At 31.3% G+C, this 21,176-nt stretch overlaps 1 protein-coding gene across 3 annotated transcripts; it reads right to left on the bottom strand.

Moving 5' to 3' along the window:
• Positions 1-11,149: 11,149 nt before the first annotated feature.
• On the bottom strand, positions 11,150-21,176 carry LOC124544515 (ras-related and estrogen-regulated growth inhibitor). Of its 3 annotated transcripts, none has more exons than XM_047123112.1 (7): positions 20,923-21,176; positions 19,578-19,705; positions 18,519-18,655; positions 18,210-18,368; positions 16,807-16,959; positions 13,250-13,415; positions 11,150-11,644 (listed from the first exon to the last, which is right to left on the bottom strand). In XM_047123112.1, exons 2-7 carry the CDS (start codon positions 19,690-19,692, stop codon positions 11,409-11,411), a joined length of 966 nt encoding a protein of 321 aa, XP_046979068.1. In that variant the 5' UTR covers positions 19,693-19,705; positions 20,923-21,176; the 3' UTR covers positions 11,150-11,408. The 3 variants fall into 3 exon arrangements, with proteins under 3 accessions (XP_046979068.1, XP_046979069.1, XP_046979070.1); XM_047123113.1 differs by having other exon boundaries at positions 20,932-21,176; XM_047123114.1 differs by lacking the exon at positions 20,923-21,176 and adding an exon at positions 20,113-20,131.

Genomic DNA, 21,176 nt, shown 5'->3' with positions numbered 1-21,176 from the left:
ACCCTTGTGGTGATAAGAAAATATTTCATGTTTTAAACATTGCCCTAATTCTGTTGCTCCAAATTAGACAAACAATAATCTATTTACAGACATGGATCTAAAATTGTCGTTAGATTGATGTTTCCAATCTAGAACGCGACAAGGCCAGTTATCGGCATTTGTTTTGTTCTCCTATTAACAACTAATAAACAACGCCTCATTAACTGCAACTAAGTGATAGAAATAGCTTTGAGTGATTGGCCTACGACCTAAAATGCACCTATCTAGATCGTAGGTTCGTCTCTTCCTTTTTAGCTTATCTAAAGTGCCATGTCTGATATTTCCACTGAGTCTTTCCCAACCAAGGATGGATTTAATTTTGCTCTTATAGCTTTATTTATTTAAGAACCTACTTTCATGTAATTTTCTTTTTGGTATGAAACATTAACGTTTAAATTTAACAGGCCGGTGGCTGGGCGTGACGTATGCTTTAGAAGAATATTAATGTGTCTTCATTTATTCTTTTGTCAAACATTAATGACTGGTAATATTATAACTCGACTTTTAACGAATAACGAATTAAACATGTAGGAAATGCATTACAAAGGCTACAAAGCAATTTTTATTGAGAAAAACTGCAAACATATCAAAATCAAAAAATCAAAATCAAAATAAACTTTATTCAAGTAGGCTTTTATAAGCACTTTTGAATCGTCATTTTACAATTAAGTGAAGCTACCATACATTAGGTATCTCATTGGTTTATCTTATTTTCTATGAAATACGCTTTGAATATTATGATATCAGCAGGACATGCTGCTAGGATTCCACGTGACTATAATATTTGCAAAAAGTTTGTTTACGTCATTATGTGTATATATTTAGCAGGTGCATTTTCTCCTACGTTACGTCAAAAATTAGATTTTTGTTGAATAGGCATTTACGAATCATACAACAACAAAATATGTATACTATGTTTAATGCTCGAAACATGCAAATTCATGAATCAGTCTGTTTTAGATAACGACAAAATAATGACCAATAGTGAAATAAAAAAGGAAGGAAAAATATAGATTAGGTAAGTACATATTATATTATTAATATTATAATTGAAACAAATTGCCTATAATCTCTTACGGAGTCTTCTAGATCGGAGGCAAGAATTATCATGATGTAAAATAGTTTGAATTCCAAATAGTAAGACGTGATGAAATGAGCACTCAGTGCAATAACTTGTTTCCCGCTCTTCGTAATGACTGGAAACCTGTCTGTTCATAAACGCACATTCGTACATCTAAGGTTAATAAAATATTATGATTTTATATATTTCTTAAAGGTAGGCGATTATGTCATGTTAAATATTAAGCAATTTTAAAAAGAAAATATATTAATATAATTTTGCACATTTTGCATAGTCTAAACACAACTTATGGTCAATTTCTTGAGCACTTGAGAACTTGTTCAAATAAGTACGCAAAACCGATTTCTAATTAAACCCATTTGCCGTTAAGGTGTCTAGCCTGAAAGTAAAAGAAGCCTCTGTTTGCCTTTTTTAGTATTTAATTTATAGTTCTTGAGAGTAGAGTCGGTTCTGTTTTGATCATGATTTGTAGTAAGTACCCATAAATGCTAACATCATATAAGTTTATAATAATAAACTCCCGGGAAAGGAGAGTTTACGACGGCGAGCGAGCAAATGAGCCTCTAGCAGACATTCTTTATTTATGTTAACTTGAAACAGAAATCTGCGAATAATTTAAGTGTCGGCTTCATTTATAGAAGCTCTATGCGTTTTACAAGTTGAGTTGCCGTCAAAGTTGTGTTTAAAATCTGTTTCGTCGAACAAACGAGTATTTTTATTACACTCGGCGACCGTACTTCAAATGTATTCATATTTCATCTGTATAATCTGACCGACGTCTGCGCAGCGTAATATTCTTACGATTATTTGTGGCTGCGTGTTGATACACATAAATTACAGACTATAAGTTTCCCGACTCAAGTACGCGTTTCGTGTGCATCAGATACAACATGCAATTACGGTGTTATGATTGGACACTGTCTACGAATGGCACAATGAGTTCTGATTACTTGTGGGGTTCAAAATTATCTTCCATCGTGTTCCTTGGACGCTCTTTCTTATTTGCAAATGACAAAAATACGCGATAAAATAGTTTGTACCTTTTCTTCGCGAATAAAATTGTCTCCTAAATTAACAAACTAATCAATCATATACCTATTCTACATAGGTCTATATTACTTTTTGGGAGATAGAGTTATATTTATGTGAGCGCATCTGGGGCTACAAGCCCAGGGCCTCCATAAGAGGGGGCCCCACTTATATTTCTTATGGGCCAATACGTTTTGGCGGTGATTATCATTTGTATTGAGTTAGCCAGTCTTCCTACCAATTATTGTATAATAATTTAAAATAAGTGATGAATAAAAAGTATTTGCGTAACTAAAGTATGTGGACATTGCACGCTCGTCTTATGTATCGCTTAGATGTATATATAATTTGATAATAAAATGATCATATCATATTTCAAACATATAATTAAACACATTTTCTATAAAACAACGTATGTATACTACATCATACATAAATAGATAAATATATATTGCAGCGCGTTAAAAACATTTGAAACCTTCGAAACACAGTCTCGTTTGATTTACGACATGGACCCTAAGTCAGTGAAGAGTCACAAATAAAATAACTGAATCTAGTGTCACACTTACAGTTAGTCGAATGCAGTATCTGGTGGGCAGTACAACAACAGGCAATAAAATATTCATTACTCATGTGTCACGGCGGCATCCTCCATAGTGGGAACGCTGCGAAGTTTATATCTAACACATGTAATGTTTTCTTTTTGTTCTTATTATGTTTCTATTGTTAAAACAGTACTAATATCAACATTGATTCATTGAATTCTATGTATCGTCGACGGTAAAACCACGTAACATTATATTCACATTGTTAAAGAAGTATCATTAAATTTACTCATCTTGCTTTGCAACGGTTCGGTCTCTCTTTGTAATTATCTAATTTTATACAAAATAGAAGCTTTAATACATAATAATTGTAGAGCATAAAATTTAACGATGTTTCTGTTAAAAATTGCACCGATGTATTTATTTGTTGAGTGATTCTAAACACAGTATTTACTCTTCAAGCTCATTAATGATAAATCTTATATATTTATAAGATTGATTCTGAAGATAAAATTAAATAATAAACAATATTATAATATACAAAATAAATTTTACTTGCATATATGTAATGTTTAGGATAAAAAAAATCAATGTTAATAACATCGTTGTAACATAAAGTTCAATAAAATAATATATATCTATTTCTCCATATTTAGGTACATGAATAGAGCCCTTTAACGTATGTGTAGCGCCATAGAGAGTAAACGTAGTCGAACATCGAGTGTAATAGATGAATAGAGCCGGTACTTTATTGAGTAATATACGCAGTTGCATATTGTCAGATGCAATTGCAATAGTGTAGGGATGTAGGATGAAGCGTATCCAAATGGGATATAAATAGAGCATATACGCAGTAGGTTAGACGTAGCGACCTGGTTACGCTAATCCCCTGTTTGGAATGGTCTGAATGCTTCTGTGGTCTCACGGAAATCATGTGGCCCTTCTTTAAAATAAATAACAAATACAATTATGAAATTTACTTAAATATTTTTCTACACATATGTCGATATGATCCGTTATAAAATAAAGATCTTATTTGAGTATATTTGTGAATGTGTTATGTTCACTTTAAATCTTGCTAGATCTTCAGGCCAATTACACGTGTGTGTACGTATGTATAATGTCGAGGTTGAGGTGAGAAAGTTATATATTATTTAATGATTACATTGATAGAAATTGCATCAAAATCTTCAGTTTTCCTGTCCAGTCTACAGAATTATAATAAAGCTCATTACATATCCAATTACTTCATTTTTTAATAAATTTTCCATACCTTTCGAAATTTGAAGAAATGACATTATTAATTTACGAGCCCCGTTACAACGATATACATATTATAGTATATACGCATAGCATAAAAGTCTAAATTTATTTATGCTGCAATCATTATTTGGACTAAAATATAATATCTTTATTACTCATTTTGACAATGACGAACATTTTGCTTAATATCATGTTATTTCTGTTTAGTCTCTATTGTCACTATATTTTGCGAATATGACATTTCATAATAATATAGTGTGATCAATACTGCTAAAAGTAGAGCTATTCTGTAAAAACAAAGTCGACACTTATTGCATATTGATTGTGACATTAATCAGAATAATTATCTATGACTTTAAGTAAGTTACTTTCGAGATGGCCCAGTGGTTAGAACGCGTGCATCTTAACCGATGATTGCGAGTTCAAACCCAGGCAAGCACCGCTGATTCATGTGCTTAATTTGTCTTTCTAATTCATTTCGTGCTGATTTCGTGTGACAAATTTCATAGAAATTCTGCCACATGTGTATTCCACCAACCCGCATTGGATCAGCGTGGTGGAATATGTTCCATACCTTCTCCTCAAAAGGGAGAGGAGGCCTTTAACCCAGCTGTGGGAATTTACTGGCTGTTGTTGTTGTATCTATGACTTTTAAAAGAAGCCCAATTCAAGATTTTGATTTTTTATTTTAGTAAAGTTAAAGTCTTTATGATGAAATATGATGGGGCGAAAATTAATAAATGTAATTAATTATGATAGTTTTCCTGTCTGAATATCTTCCACGATGGCTTATCTCAAAGTCAGCAGACAATCTCATCCATCTATGCACAGAAAGTGTGTCTGTTAACACACGTGTACGCCCGATGGCCTAACTATCATAGGTCGGACCGCAATTCGACACAATGCGTCGGGCGCAAGACTCAATAATTTTTAATTTAATGGTTCAGCTTGCGATTTTAACCCAGTATAATAAATCGGATTAGACTTTGTAGTCATTAAGAACAAAAAAATATGAAATAGTCATTATTACATAGTATAAAAACAAAGTCGCTTAACGCTGTCGTCCCTATGTATGCTTAGATGTTTTAAAATTACACTACGAATTTCAATGCGTTTTTTATTAATAGATAGATCGATTCAAGAGAAAGGTTTATATGTATAATACATATAATGTACTAGTACTTTGATAATTTTGGAGGTTTCTTAAGTAATTTCGTAAATAAACACTTTTTTGCACTAACATTGCAAACCCTACGAGATAGATCAAAACAAGAGTATTATAAAGGTCTTCAAGAAAGTGAGTCAGACATTCTGTAGTAAGTATATTGTATAAGCATTGCAGCAAGCCGGGGTGTTTCGTTAGTAAGTTATAATATTTTATACGATTTCATGTACTTATACATAAAAGTGAATATATATACCCGAACTTATAGATCAATCTTTTTCTTTAATATTCACGGATTAAAGGATATTTTGTGGCATTCTTTTGATGAGTCATATTTCGTAAAGAATCATGACCTTTGTACTGCAAGGCTCGTAACGCAAAAACACGCGGTTAACGTCTGACATGCATTATACGCGTGGAAACGCATGTGCAAATGGACAAACATAGCTCAAGATGGCGTGTCTTCAATAATAACATCCTCGACTTGATTTATGAAGTATCTACTAGTAACTTTAACCTTTATTCTGTAATTTTGTTACATAACATATTCAAAAGAACTAACAGTATATACATATATGTACCTATATATGTTTTGTTGACGTATTTTTGTAAGTCGTTATAGCAATAAATAAAGATTATTATGAGTAATAAGTTTTACAATTACTGTTCACTATTACAAAGTGTTCTTTGTAAAATATAATTTTGTCACTACATAAAAAAACCATTAACAATAAACTTTGTAATAGTCCAGTGTAAAGTTTAGCTGTTTTTCTGCAAAATAATTATGCGATGTTTTCTATAACGTAAGTCTAGTAGTTTATTAATTTATTTTTTAGTAAAAGGAATATTATATATTTATTGTTATATAACAAAAATATATATCTTTATTAATTAGTATTAGGTATAGCATGGTAATGGTGTTATAATGATTATGTACTCAATGAACTTTGTTAAATCAAAAATGAATACTGAAACGGTTGTAATATTTGGGATTTTATACCGATTTTAGATATATTTACCTATTACTGTAGATAAATTCTCGTTTAAGTTATAAGACTAATGTTTATTGGGTTTCCTTGTATATATTATTGTCAAAACGAATACGTCTTTAATTATTGGGTCCCGGTTGTATGTGAAATTGCGTATGTAAATTATACATTCTTTGTAGGGGTGATTTTTTTTTGAAAAATCGTCTTGTTTTTTTTACTTCATTTGTTTTTGTCGTCAGTTGTATTGTGTGTTCAGTATTTTATACTTACATTTGTCTTTTCTTCGCTAATTATATTATTTACCATTCGCTATACACGATATCTTCAAACTTGTCTAGTCTTAGTATTGGAAAGGTTTATTTGAATACTAAGACTACTTAACAAGCTGTTTCAATTAGATTATTAGTTATTATTAGCTTACAATGCTAAAAAAACTACAAAAGAAGGTTTTTTTTTAAAAGAATATTTTTGTACACCTAATAGTGTACACGGTTGATACTTACTAATGTATACGAGATATTACAAATAAAATATAGAAATAAGTTAACCAATATATAAGACACCAAATTTTTCGTTATTTAAATATTGTGTATAGGTTAATGGCATTGTTTTATGTTATAACCCGAACGAAAAAGAGTGGTGCTATAACATTATCCCTTTGCTTGTCTAAATGTCTCTAGTAAAGTGAAAGTAAAGTAACAGCCTGTACATTTCCCACCGCTGGGATAAGGCCTCCTCTTCCATTAAGGAGAGGGTTTGGAACATATTCCACCAAGCTGTTTCAATGCGAGTTGGTGTAATACACCAACTGTGTATTACACCAACTGTGGGAAGAATTTCGATTAAATTTGACACATGCAGTTTTCCTTACGATGTTTGCCTTCACCGCCGAGCAAGAGATGAATTATAAACACAGATTAAGCACATACATATAGTGGTGCTTGCCTAGGTTTGAACACGCAATCATCGGTTAAGATGCACGCGTTCTAACCACTGGGCCATCTCAGCTCAAAATGTCTCTAGCACCGTAGCATTTAAACGGATAAACTAATTTGAATTTAGTTTGATCGAGAGCGTTTTTATCTGTGACTATATAAAATCTGTTTGAAAAGACAGCCTTCGGTTTAATTTATTAAGAATAAATTTCAAAGGGCGTATAAAGTACATTTATTTCGATAGGTAAGTAATAAAAGTCAAAACATAAATATTTCGTTGATACTTCGTTTTTTTAATTCGACCGATTGTCGCTTTAATTAGTAATTGCGTAAAACAAAATAATTATTATAAAAATCAAAATAAACCTATAGGTAGTTTTAAGTACTTAATGTCACTATTGAATTAAATAAAAAATAAACCCAGGCAATTATAAATTATTCAAGTTATTCTTACTAGGCAAATGTTAATAATTCGACTATATTAATACCCTGTCGTAATGTCATGAGAAAATATATAATGTGATATCGTTTAAAAACTACAATTGCACAATTGCAAATTGCTTGCGTTTATTTTATTTCCTTATTATATCAGGCTTACTGCTTAGCTTGGGTCAGGAAGAGGGTGCTTTCATTTTAAAATATAAACAAATAAACACAACTAATTGTAATAAATTTAATCTATACACGTGGTGTGGTCTTTTGACCTTAGGAAATCATAAATTTTCCATTCGGATTGTCGAGACGCTTGTTGCCTACCTCTTTATAGTTGTTAACTAAGACTAATAGATACAACTATTTATATACTCACCCTAATGATCGAGTAATTACGTAATATTATAATTATTATTTGTATAGTAAAAAGGTAATAAAACTTCTATACCTACTAAGTATGCTATACTATAGATATATAATTAAAATAAACAAATAATACTAAACACCTGTCCCAGCTAAAGATTAAAGGTGATCCCTTATCCCTCACTCCCTCCGTCATGTAAATTATTATTATTATTGTAACAAAGAGATTTGAAAAGGCAAAAAAGAAAAAGTTATGATATTTTTTTATGCTGTCTGAAACTAAAAGGATACCATTTTACGTTGGTCTCGCTTTGCGCTAAGTTTGCCTGTTAGCGCCATTCAACCCAAACTGGAAGTATTTGTATTGATATGCATTCAATCCTGCATGGTAGCTCTATTTTGCGGTTTGTATTATTTACCATTGAGAGTTATAAGTGATCCGTCTGTAGTTTATTAATACAGTTTTATGTTACGTATATGAAATGCAATGGTTAAATTAATTAATACAATATAGGAGTCGCTTGCCATGCCATGCCAACTTTTTTGTCATCACTTCATAGTATATAACAGAGGCGCTTAACGCTGTCTGTCCTTATTGTATGCTTTGATCTTCAAAATTACACAACGAATTTTGAATCGGTTTTTTTTTATAGATAGATTGATTCAAAAAAGAAGAAGAGAAACACAGATAATTTTAGTTTCTAAAGTGATGTTGCTAGACGCAGCGGTTTGTATTGTCTAATGACTGAAAAACTGTGAACGTTGTAAGACATCCTGTAGTTTATTTATTATTAGCATTGCACCCGTGCCGGGGCAAGTCGCTAGTATTCACTAAATTGGATTTTATTTCCCAAAAACGTATGAAAAATTAATTAGTATTGCGGAGCTGATATAAAAAATTGACTATTTAATTTGACTCGAAAAGTAGTCGATTATACGTGAGACAGCTGGCATTATTTATGGATAATGTGCTTAGTTTCGACCGAAATTTGCAGCCCTTACAGATAGACGAAATGATTCTGAATACGGAAATTTTAGGTTTTATTTTTTATTTTTAATTTTAAATTAATTAATAAATCTTTATCCATTTATACAATTTTCGTAAATTGACAATTTTTAGAAGGTTTGTCAATGGGACGTCAAAGTACGATTTTGGGGGACAGATTTCTGCCCCCCTACACGATCCCAAGGGGTAAGCGCGGTTCGATGGGATGTAATAAGTGACACCCCATCGAATAGCGCAGGCGCAAAATATGTTATCTCTTAATGTCTTAACAATACACGAACGAGCTTATAGAAATCTTCAAGATATTAGACTAAAGTAGTTTGTTACATCTATTTGATTTAATCTAAGCGAATATGCTTAAAACTAGGTTCCATGTTACCTATATTATAATACATTAAGGAACAAAAATCTATGAAAGTACTGAGTCTAGTTTTCTTTCGTGCTCTGAGTTCATATTTAAAAAATATAAATAATAATTATCAAATAGCCCTCTAATAGTACTCCCTTTTTATCTTTGTATTCTCATTATCTATGTATGAATATGAGATTTATTGAAATGCAACTTAGCCAGTATCCTCATAATAATATTCCAAAATAATATCGATACCAAATAGAAAATTTTAAAAGACATTACGTTTAAAATTGGTAATAGGATAGGCAACGAGTAAGATTTATTAGCGCTGACTGATTCTGGTTTGCTAATTCTAATTTGCTAATTTTCCGGTGTAGTAATCTAGTCAATGAAATACATTGTACAGGAGTGCATATGCTTGTTATATTATCAGGAAAAGTAATAGGTACGATTTAGAAAATCTTAAACGCTGCAAATCTAGACGTAGTTAGACGTGTACGAAAATATTTTACCTACAATAAAATAACGGTTTTGAACGAGTACTCTTACAAAAGTATATAAGAATAATTGAAAAGAAAAACACATGAAAGCCTATGGGATTAGGTTTTAGAAAACCTGTAATACTGGTCTTTTTAATTTTTTATTGTTAACTTGGCGATCCTGGCAATGATGAATCATGGAGTTGATGGAAGAGAAAAGGAAATTCGATTTTCAATTAATAGATAATAATATTATATTTCTATGATTTTTCTGCTTTTGAAACAATTGAAGGTTGTTTTGTTAATACTTATAAATTAAGCAATAAACTTCATAACTTTTTTAAATCTTGTTTTCTGAGGGACTGAAAAATAACCAAAATGTATGTATTCTGAACGTTCAAGTTTGTAATATATTGCAGACAATGAATACACTACAAAACTTTTTATTATTTTTTTTTACTTTGGCTTATTTATTTATAATAGAGTTAATAAGACAGTTATAAATATTTATATTTGAATATTCATATATGTCCGATTTGATTTCTCGTTAGATATCATATTGTAGAAGTGTGGGCGCAAAAGCTCTCTCTAGCTTTACAGAAATAGCAATACGTAAATATCCAAATAATAAAATATACCTTTTAGAATTACGTTAACTTCCATATCAAACGAATTGCAGATCGTTAATATTAATTGACGTATTTATGTATATTTGTAAGCATACTTTAGTTTTGCATTAACTTATACGTACCATATCTTAATGCTACTGTAAAAAACTTTACTTTTTCGCTCGATACACATTTTTAGTATCCCATAAACTTATATCTACCTCTACATTAATTCCTCTTAATAATACCCATGTCGTATTCTATTCAGACTCACCTTCACAGTATGTTCCCCAATTATAGCGATCTCGTCATAAATATCCACCTTAAATTGATACCTTATGTACCCAACACTTCAATTTTTAGATGATATTTGATCTAATGTCAAATTATTACCGACTAATTAATTAATCCGTTCGCCCTTTTTAAGTCTAGTCGCCTTAATATCCACTCTGGTTATTCTATTTTTAAATAAGTTTTACACCATCGCTTAGACCTAAATATAAGTGAACTCGTAGTGTATGATCGATCAATATTGTATTATTCTTTTAATAATTTTATCCAATCAACGATGATTATGAAGGATGATCAAGGAATCATGATGTACAATTTATATAAAAGGAAAGGGTTTTAAGGAAATTGCTACGTAGATATGTATATACATACTTTTAGCATTTCATGAAAAAGCCGTAAATGAAATAATATAGGTATTCGATGCTTGTGCCGCCCGACTCTGGAGCCTGCCTGCTGTAACCACTGTTCTTATAATGTACAAACGAAGATAAAATATTTTTAATGATCGGTAATGCCATAAAGCTAAGGAACATACTGTGTCAAAGTAAATAAAATAGTTTTCTTTGGTCAATTATTATAATCGCCATTTTATACAATACAATTATATCCCTTATTTGAAACGCAAGCGTTCTCATCCGAATACCAAATATTTATCCACTGACAATTCAAAACAACTTATCATATTATCAATGTTTTTCCCAGGCTGATTAATGAATTAAATATTTTTTAACATTATATTTTAACTAACAGTAAATTTCATGAAAAACATGAATCAATAATGTTGGTAACATTAATTTTTCAGTTCCTTTTGAACAACAACTATTAGAAAATTTAATATGTACTGGTGTTGTTCCCTCTCATCGATACACTCATTCTTCTGACAGGCACAGGAACAGGTCGGACCGAGGCTGGATGCCTTGGTCTTTCCGGTCTGGGCGGAAGACGAGAATCCGTACTCGCGCGAGCACGGAACTCATCCGTACTCTCTGAATGACCCGAGGACGATGTGGAATCACTTCTTACAATGCCAGCTGATTCTTCTAATTCCATATCTGTAAATCGACGACCTGAAAAAACAAAAGTAAGTATTAACCAGAATATACTAGAGGACATTAAACCACTGCCATCAAAACATTAGAATATAAATGGAGGCGGGATATTCGTAGTCGTTACGTAATAAATAATAATAAGGACAGGATAAATAGACTATCTACATATCCAATCGCCAAAAGTAATCTACAATGTCTGTGTTCTGTAATAAAAAAAGTTTTTGATTTATAAATTAAAATAGATTTAAAAAAATGTTGTTCTTATATTTTACAAGTTGAGTTGTGTTAATAATTTCATATTATTCACAATTATTAAAACAGTTTATATTTCGTAAGCAACTTTAAGATTACAAATTATAGAGATAAAATATTCTTGTATAATAAATTGATATCATGGTGTTAATATACTGTATACATGTATTAGTGTGTTTGGTAAGTACCAAATTGAGCCATACACCAAAGCTCTTCGGGGAATGCTGAAGACTGACAGTTGTATCTCTTATATGAGAGTTATTTTTTAATTATCGTTTTAAATAAATGTTAACATTCCTGCTCAAATTTTTAAATTATAGGTTGTTTATTCTGTAATGTGTCGTTATTGAGTTTTCTGTCGTAATCCAAATTTTTTAACATTCAAAGATATGCTAAATTAATAACAATAATGAAAAGTTAAAATTGAAAAAACGAATGTATAAATGTAAAATTTCAAGTAAAAAAATATTTACTAGAAAATAATACTATTTATATAACACCGTAGGTTAATGTCGAACGAATATGTGCAGTAGAGTAATATTTTTTTTATATGGTAGGTGCCACCTGATGGTAAGTGGTCACCATCACCATCACCCATAGATAATGAAGCTGTAAGAAATATTAACTATTCCTTACATCGTCAATGTGCCACCAACCTTGGGAACTCAGATGTTATGTCCCTTGTGCCTGTATTTCCACTGGCTCACTCACCCTTCAAACCGGAACACAACAATACTGAGTACTGTTATTTGGCGGTAGAATAACTGATGAGTGGGTGGTACCTACCCAGACGGGCTAAAAATATACTATATTATCTCGAAAATGTTTAATAAATCTTAACCAAGAGGATATTTCCAATAAAAACGGATTTTAATAAAAACGGATCGGCATTCTCTCCGATTTTTTTTATTACGAAGGCACTTACTATACTTTTATATTTATATGTTTGAATACGAAATAGGGTTTACGTGGGTGTACGTGACGTGATATTAGAAACGAACGACACCTCGTGTGTTTATTGCGTTTTACATGAGGCTCAAATAGCACAGGCCCTTCATCTCTTCGCACGCAATAAATTAAATTTTCATTCATGTCATATTATAAACGTTTCGCATAGATTTATTTGAAATGTCTTTGTTTTTTGAGATTTTGAGATTCTTCTAGTTATTTCCGCTGTTTGTAATAAAGAAATAAGAAAATTTCCTCGTCTCTTATTTTCTAACTAAATTCAAGGTCAACAAAACATTATCGTATATATTTGTACAATGCAGACATATGATAACCTAATATGACTATTTGATTGCTAATTATAATTTAATGATTAAAACTACTTTTCCTTTGTTTGAGTGTAACGATGCGAGGATAACTTACAAAACGTGGGATTGACACTAGTAATGGTTTCGGACGCGGTGTCAGAGATCGCGCGTGAGAGCGGTCGTCCCAGGGCGGCGGGATGCACGTCAGCGTCAACGCGCCCGCGCGACCATTTGCTGCCCACTCGCCAGAAGCGACGAGCGTCACGGAAAACACTCCATACCTGAAAATTATACGGCCCTTTTTACAACTCTTATATAATACAGATAACAGGTGAATATCTTTCTCAACCACTGTATAGGTTTTACAGATTTATCCATAAACTAAGAATATAGTCCTAACGGACTTTTTCTAAGTATATTATATAAATGTGTGCGTTTTGTAGAGATGTTATTAAACATCTACACACGTGTGTTCTCCATTCCATAACGTAACTTTATAAGTGTAACTTTGTTAGTTATAATTTCGGGTTTGTTCTCTAGATATTTTGGCTTTGTCACGCCTCAAATTTTGATATTTCTTAGATAATACACAAGGCATATTCTTCATCCGCAGATTTGACATGCAGATTTTCTCATAATGTTTTTTTACACCACCGAACACGAGATGAATTATTCTTTTCACGCCTGAGTTTAAACTTAAAATAATCGGAGATTCAGTTCTTCCAACCACTGGGCCATCACATCTCCTAAGTTAATAGCTATTTTCCGTTGAGAATTTCCTATTCCATTTTCGATAAACCTTTATGTAGACAGTGGACATATTTGGCTAAGTTTATGTGTCAGTATAGAGTTGTGAAATGTTACATGTGTTCGAATTATGTATACCTAATAAAGTCTCTGACGTGATTGAGGGTAAGTGCAGTAAGAAAAACAATTATCTATATTAAGTAGCTTCCATCGATATTTTGGAAATTACCAATTATAAAAACTTTCTGTAATTCCATAATTATCAATTGGCCACTGTTTGGCCGATACATTGATTTATCGAAAAATTCCCACTGCTGGGCTAAAAACCTCCTCTCCCTTTGAGGAGAAGGATTGGAACATATCCCACCACGCTGTTCCAATGCGGGTTGGTGGAATACACATGTGGCAGAATTATAAAGGCAAATTAAGCACATGAATCAGCGGTACTTGCCTGGCATTGAACCCGCAATCATCGGTTAAGATGGACGCGTTCTAACCACTGGGATCTCAGCTCAATTCGGTCTTACCAAAATTACTTTACTCATTTAAGAAAAAGAATCGGAACCAAAGACGTATTTAGATTTAAGTGTACGTCATTAATTAATTTTAAATTTTACATTTAACCTGAATAATTTGCATACAAAGTCCGAATTAATATTAAATATCTAGAGTCGTCTGTGAATATTATGATTTTGTGAACAATGATACAGTAGGTAGGTAACTTGAAAACAACTTTTTTATGGTGTTTTAAGTAATAATTCCATTCTAATATTTTATTTAACAGAAGAAAAAATAAAACAGAATTTATATCTTTATTGTTTAATATTTTTAAGTTGAAACAAGAACATGTGCGTGAGAATTTTTAATTGAAAGGTAGAGTTTTTATACACAGTGTACATGTATTAAACATAGGTAAACAAGTTCTGACTTAATCATCACAGTAGCTTCTGACTTATTAAAATATATTAGATATTTTTAAAAAATCAAAATATTATAAATCTGTTACAAGCACGCCTAGCTATGTAACCCAGCGCCAGGTTGATTTCGTATTGGGGAAATATGTATGATTAATATTTCTTACACCATCAATGTCTATGGATGGTGGTGACCAGTTACCACCAAGGCTTATGGATGATCACATGATCCATGAGACGCTACACCTTCTGACTAATATGGTAAAGTTTTTTTTATATACATTACAAAATCAACACATCGATTAACTTTACCAATTGTTCTATTATTTTCGATGTAATATTTGATAAGGTATCTTATTGACAGGAATATACAAGATATTTCGTGCCTACGGATAAACCTGTCACAAAGTAGGTCATCATAAGTACTATATTAAATGATTTCAAAGTTACGACTTCAACATCCGACGTCTAGAAATTGTGAATATAAAAACTTTCAAGGCTTTCCTTTCCTAAAATATAATATTTACCTTCTAATATACGTACTTCCATATATACTTTACTTTTTAAAAAGCCTTGCACTCAGGAGTTATATTTACTATCAAAATAATTTGATATTGAACAGTTACAATACCTTTTCATTTGCTGTAGTTATATTTAGATAAAAATGACCTTCAACTCTTGCCTCTACAAATGTGGAATCTCCCTTTGATAAAATTTGCATTAATATTTCGTATTTATTGTTTCAACTTAAAGATAACACAGTGAAACATCTACGCTACGTTAAATATGATGTGTTAATCCAACCACAATTGCTTTGTAAAAATATACAGGTTTCAATGTGAGGCACGTTCCATTCACATGATCATAAGCTTGAAAATCAATCTGCTTTCACAAACAACCGATTCAAATACCTGATTGGTTGATTAAGGTTCCATAATTTGTTTATTGTTATCGATATTTTAAATAAGATTTAATTATGTCAAACATAAAGTGGTTTAATGACATTAAAATCTAATATGACTTTTTCTCCATAAACATTTAACTATTTTTGGGTAACTATTTACCATCAAATACTTAAAAGTAATTTTGCTGATAATATAATATTATTTGATTATCAACTACCTATGTGACGCATCTATTAATTAATCAGGTGGTTATAATGTCATAACTGGTCGAAAGAGATTATTTTTTGGAACAACGTTACACCATAATACATATAAAGCTTGTCTTACTGAGGGCCTTATGTAAGCTCGGCTGGATTAGTAGCATCTACTCATCAGTATCTTAAGACCAAACAGCAATTAATTATTTGTATTGCCATGTTCTGTTTCGAAAGTACAAAAACCAATATGATTAAAAGATCAAAATACTTTTATTTTGTACGATTGGTGACAATTTTATGGTGGAAGGAAAATTTACGGCAACGATGGAATACTTAAAATGGTAAAATGTTTTACAGTGCCAATTCATATTAGACAGTGACAACTTACCATTATGCTATATGGCCATACCTATTTGGTATGATTCCTGATTAATAATTAAAAAAAAAAATTATGTCAATTAAAATTCAACAAACATACAAATAGGGACTTACAATCCCTAAAGATTACAAACCCAAAAGTGTGTTCGTTACATTGTTGGAGCAAGGATCGAAAGGAATAATCGTGGCTTTTTCATCCAGATAGTTTACGGTTCGGAGAGTGAATTAGGTAACTTTAAATAAACTTTTATTGAGCTTCACCTTTTAGTATGTGTGAAATGTTTCTTGAGACTGACTTTTAAACAAGTTGTTCGCGAAGAAAAGTTCGCTTTTTTCTTGTTAGGGACAATATAATCTAGCATCAACCAAACAATTATTGCCCAATAGCTGGTCATGATATGAATACTTGCATTTTAAAAAGACTTTTTAAATACCATTAAATCTCGTACTTATGAAGAAATATAAAATACCGAAAGTGTTGTCGCGTTTATAAACTAACTATATAAAAATTTAAAGGCCAGTTATTCTTACTTGGTCGATACTTTCCCTGACGGATATTTCGTGAAAGCACACGCAGCCTATTTCCTTGCTTCTTCGTTGTCCTTCGTCTGTACTCACCATTCGATCGCCGACTTGGTCCACTTTGTTTCCTACTAATACTACTGGAGTTTCTAATATACTGTCCTGTAAAGAGAATACAGTGTAACATTGAAAGCAAATATATTAAAATGGTTTATTATAATTAGTGAAAACGAAATCGTGTAATACAACAGTATTATATAAATAGCTTGGTAATGTCTTATTGGACAATGGACAAAAGCGGGCTTAGAGCCTATTCTACTAAACTTATTAGTGGGTTGGTATTCATGAGAGTATGATAGCGATGAAGTATACAGCAGACACTCAGACTACACAGACACAGGCAACTGGAGGAGGTATGTTAATGCTGTCACGGTAAATTAGGATTTTAATACCCCAATAACAATTATAGGCGTCATAAATCAACTTTAAATTGAAAACTATTAACAGAAAATATTTTTTTCTTTACATCAAAATTATCGATTCGTAATTTATTTTCTTAGTTTTTCAATCTCGGAGCTTTGTAAGCAGGGAAGGTCATTAAGAACTCGCGTCTCAGTCTAATTAACTTCTAAGCGAACGTTTTTCATATGGCTTCTTCATTATTTTATATTTAACCTAATTTTAAAAAACACCTTCATATGAGCAATAGTGATGTGAATGTAGGCAAAAATATCAAATAAAATATCTAAAAACGTTAAGTGTGCTACCGGTGACTTTCCACGAGTAAAAAAAAGCGTATAAACAAAAATGTATTTTTTTTTGCCAATAATATTCGCAGACGTACAAATAAAATACTTTTCATCGTATTAGGATGAATGGTTAAGAAACAAATAAGAATCAAAACATAAGTATCTGAAAATGTTTTCAACACGAAAATTACATAACGATAAATTTTCGTATTAAATCGTGTCACTCAAACGTAAATTTTGAAATGTTAATTGATATTAAAGAGTATCTTAAATTTAAGGTATTTTGCTATTGGTCTTGTAGAATTTAATAAACCCTTTACAACAAATACAGTAATTAAATTATGTTGAGTATTATTGATTGCATTTACAAAACTTAAGCAATAATAAAAGCTCCTTAAATTTATTAATCCGTTGAAGCAGAGTCGATTTTTTTTCCTGAATAAACTTACTTTAAACGTCACATCATTTGTTTTTTGTTCGATAAATTGGCCTATTTATTATTTTTACCCGTATTGAAGCCTGAACTATACTTTAAATAGGTTGGTGTTTTCTTATTTTAAATTAGGTATAGTTACCAGTTCCACTCTATGTAATGAGAGAATTTTTTTTTCTGAATTTAATAAATAAACGTTGCGTAAGTAACTTATAATTTGGTATACTGACCTTAATAGAGGAGGCCAGCCTACGTCGTCTTTTGTTATAATTGATTAGAAATTTCAAGCGATGGCACTCGTCAAACGAACACTTGTCCGTTACAGAATACATTAGTATAAATGCTTCCGCCCATCTAATATTACTTTCTAAATTTACATATTCGCTTTCCTGTAATGTATAAACTACAGAAATTAAAAATAAAAAAGATATTGTGTCTTTTTTGTTTATATAGTAATTACTTAAATTTGTCACTGTCGTTAATTATTATCATGATTTAATTTAAGATTTTACTGTGATGAAAAAAGTAATATTACTCACGTGAGGATCTCCTGCCGAATCTAATATTTCAAAATATACAGTTTCATTATCTATTACTGTTTGGTAGGTATAAGTTTTTTCTAAATCTGGATCATACTCGCCGATAAAACGTCTTGTGATGAATCTTACTACAAGCGCTAAAAAAATAAATATACATAATATCAACTACTAAACACATTTAATGGTATGATATAGATAGCCCGGATTTCCCAGTTCCGGGAACCTAACTTATAATCTCGTTAAATACAGATATAAGGTCAAAGTTAATATTAAATTATACATTTAATTGGGATAATTCCATTGTCATGAAACGTATTAAGCACTACTTATTGATGGATAAATTGAGTTCATTATGGACCAAACGTACATTTCATATATTGCAATTAGATTATCATTTTCTCATAATATTACATAGTCGTCATTTAATTAAAAAGTTATGCTCTATCGCACGCTGACGAAAGAGAGTTTAGTAATTTATGTTGCTAGAATTTATTAATATGGATTACATTAATTAATATGGATTAGGTTAAGGTATAAATTTAAAGAAATGAAGATATTAGCTGTTGCTTCTCAATATGTATTTTGTAATGTTATGTATGTACGAAAAAATATTACTGATTTTATGAGAAAATGTGATACTCATAGCATTGGTACAAGGAACAAACACAAACTTGTTACTCCTGTTACTCGACTGCATAGAGTCAGTAACTCTTTTGTGGGGCAATGCATACGGTTTTACAACAGGATCCCAAAGCGTTCAAAATGCCTCTGTTGCCAAATTTAACAAAAATATTGAGGAACGCTTTTGTGCAAAAGGTTATTATACAATTCATGTTTATGATTGATACCACGCCTTGGGAATGAAACGATCGCCTCCTGGCTATTTCGTTTCATTTAAATTGTTTATATAATACATGAGACAAAAAAAACCGCTGAGTTTCTTTCGCCGGTTCTTCTCAGGTCAGGGTATTGACTATCAATAAGAAAGTGTAATACTTCTTTATTGAATAAAGCAATTTGAGTTTGAGTAGTAATAACAATATAAAAAGCGTATTTTACCTGATTTCCCAACTCCCGACTGGCCAAGCACCATAACCTTAAAGGGTTTAGGCTTAGGATAAACTACGAGCTTAGCCAAAGATGACTTTGGAGATGGTGTTGTTGTCGTCATCATCACATTATTACATCTAAAACATGTTTATATATATTATTTAAAATTATACAACTATAGGTTTTCGTTTAGGTAGCTACATTAAAATAAAATTTTATAACTAAAAAAAATACTAATTACTACTTTCCTTGTATTTATATTCAAGATTGGTATAATAAACCAAAAATAGGTCGTAAACTACTTGGTGGTAGGGCTTTGTGCAAGCCCGTCTGGGTAGGTACCACCCACTCATCAGTTATTCTACCGCCAAACAACAGTACCCAGTATTGTTGTGTTCCGGTTTGAAGGGTGAGTGAGCCAGTGTAACTACAGCCACAAGGGACATAACATCTTAATTCCCAAGGTTGGTGGGACATTGACGATGTAAGGAATAGTTAATATTTCTTAAAGCGTCATTGTCTATATTTGATGGCAACCACTTACCATCAGGTGGCCCATATGCTTGTCCGCCGACCTATAGCATAAAAAAAAATTAAATTTCCATTGTTATACATAGTTTGATATCAAAATTTCAAAGATGTAATAAGAAAAAACAGAGAGCCTTTTGCCAAACCACTTATCCGTTTAAAAGTAAATAATATAAAATACGGTCTTATTCTGTAAATCACTAAAAGGAACATCATTAATAATATTAATAAAATATATTGTACAGAATATCGCGTAAAATATTGCGTATTCTACAGATTAAAGATTAATGTGTAGATGACTCACTAGTCACGGCTGAAAACATTTCTTGTTCTAATATAACTAAAAATAACAATTTTCTTTTCATTGATAATGTTTCAATTATTCCGTAAAAACAAACCAGTTGTCTGGAAGTGAAGTCTGATTTTAAACACAAGCATCAATAGCAAACATATGTAGCATCTGCTTTGGACTTGGGTATATGTTTCGATCATATTTGTTCTTACAAATCATACTATTTTTGTAGAGAATCAAGACGTGTACCTACCTGATTACAAATCTCTATCAAATTTATTTGTTTGCTCAATAAGCTTGTGTGACTTTGTTTTAGTATTCAATAAAATATTTTTACAAGTTTATATTTTGCTACGAGAGTTTTCCTATTATTCTATTTTTCGCTCAGTTTTTATCCAATACACACATATAGATACGACCTTTTTGTAGTAAAAATATTCTTATAGGATACTGGATGCTTACTGTTATATCTCACGTCCACAATATTTCAATACTAAGGTTAATTTATAATCAATAATATAATTTAAAACTTACAACAATTACCATAGAAGTGTTATAATATGACTCCACAGTTGTTGAACCAAATTTTCGTCTTTTATAAGTTTGATACAAATTGGTACTTCGGTACAAGAATACATATTACATACTATAATACTCGTTCAATAATATATTCAGCGTCGTATAAGAGTTGGTCATAATCGCTTTGAATGAAACAAATATATTTATATTTTAAATCCGTAATAAACCGCTGTCAACGATCGGAGTAAACGCGAGTATACCGCGAGGGA

This window comes from Vanessa cardui, chromosome 4 (genome assembly GCF_905220365.1).
Source record: "Vanessa cardui chromosome 4, ilVanCard2.1, whole genome shotgun sequence".
In the NCBI taxonomy this organism is placed as follows: domain Eukaryota; kingdom Metazoa; phylum Arthropoda; class Insecta; order Lepidoptera; family Nymphalidae; genus Vanessa; species Vanessa cardui.
Note: the sequence above shows the minus strand (reverse complement) of the source record. Positions and strands in the feature narration are given on the sequence as shown.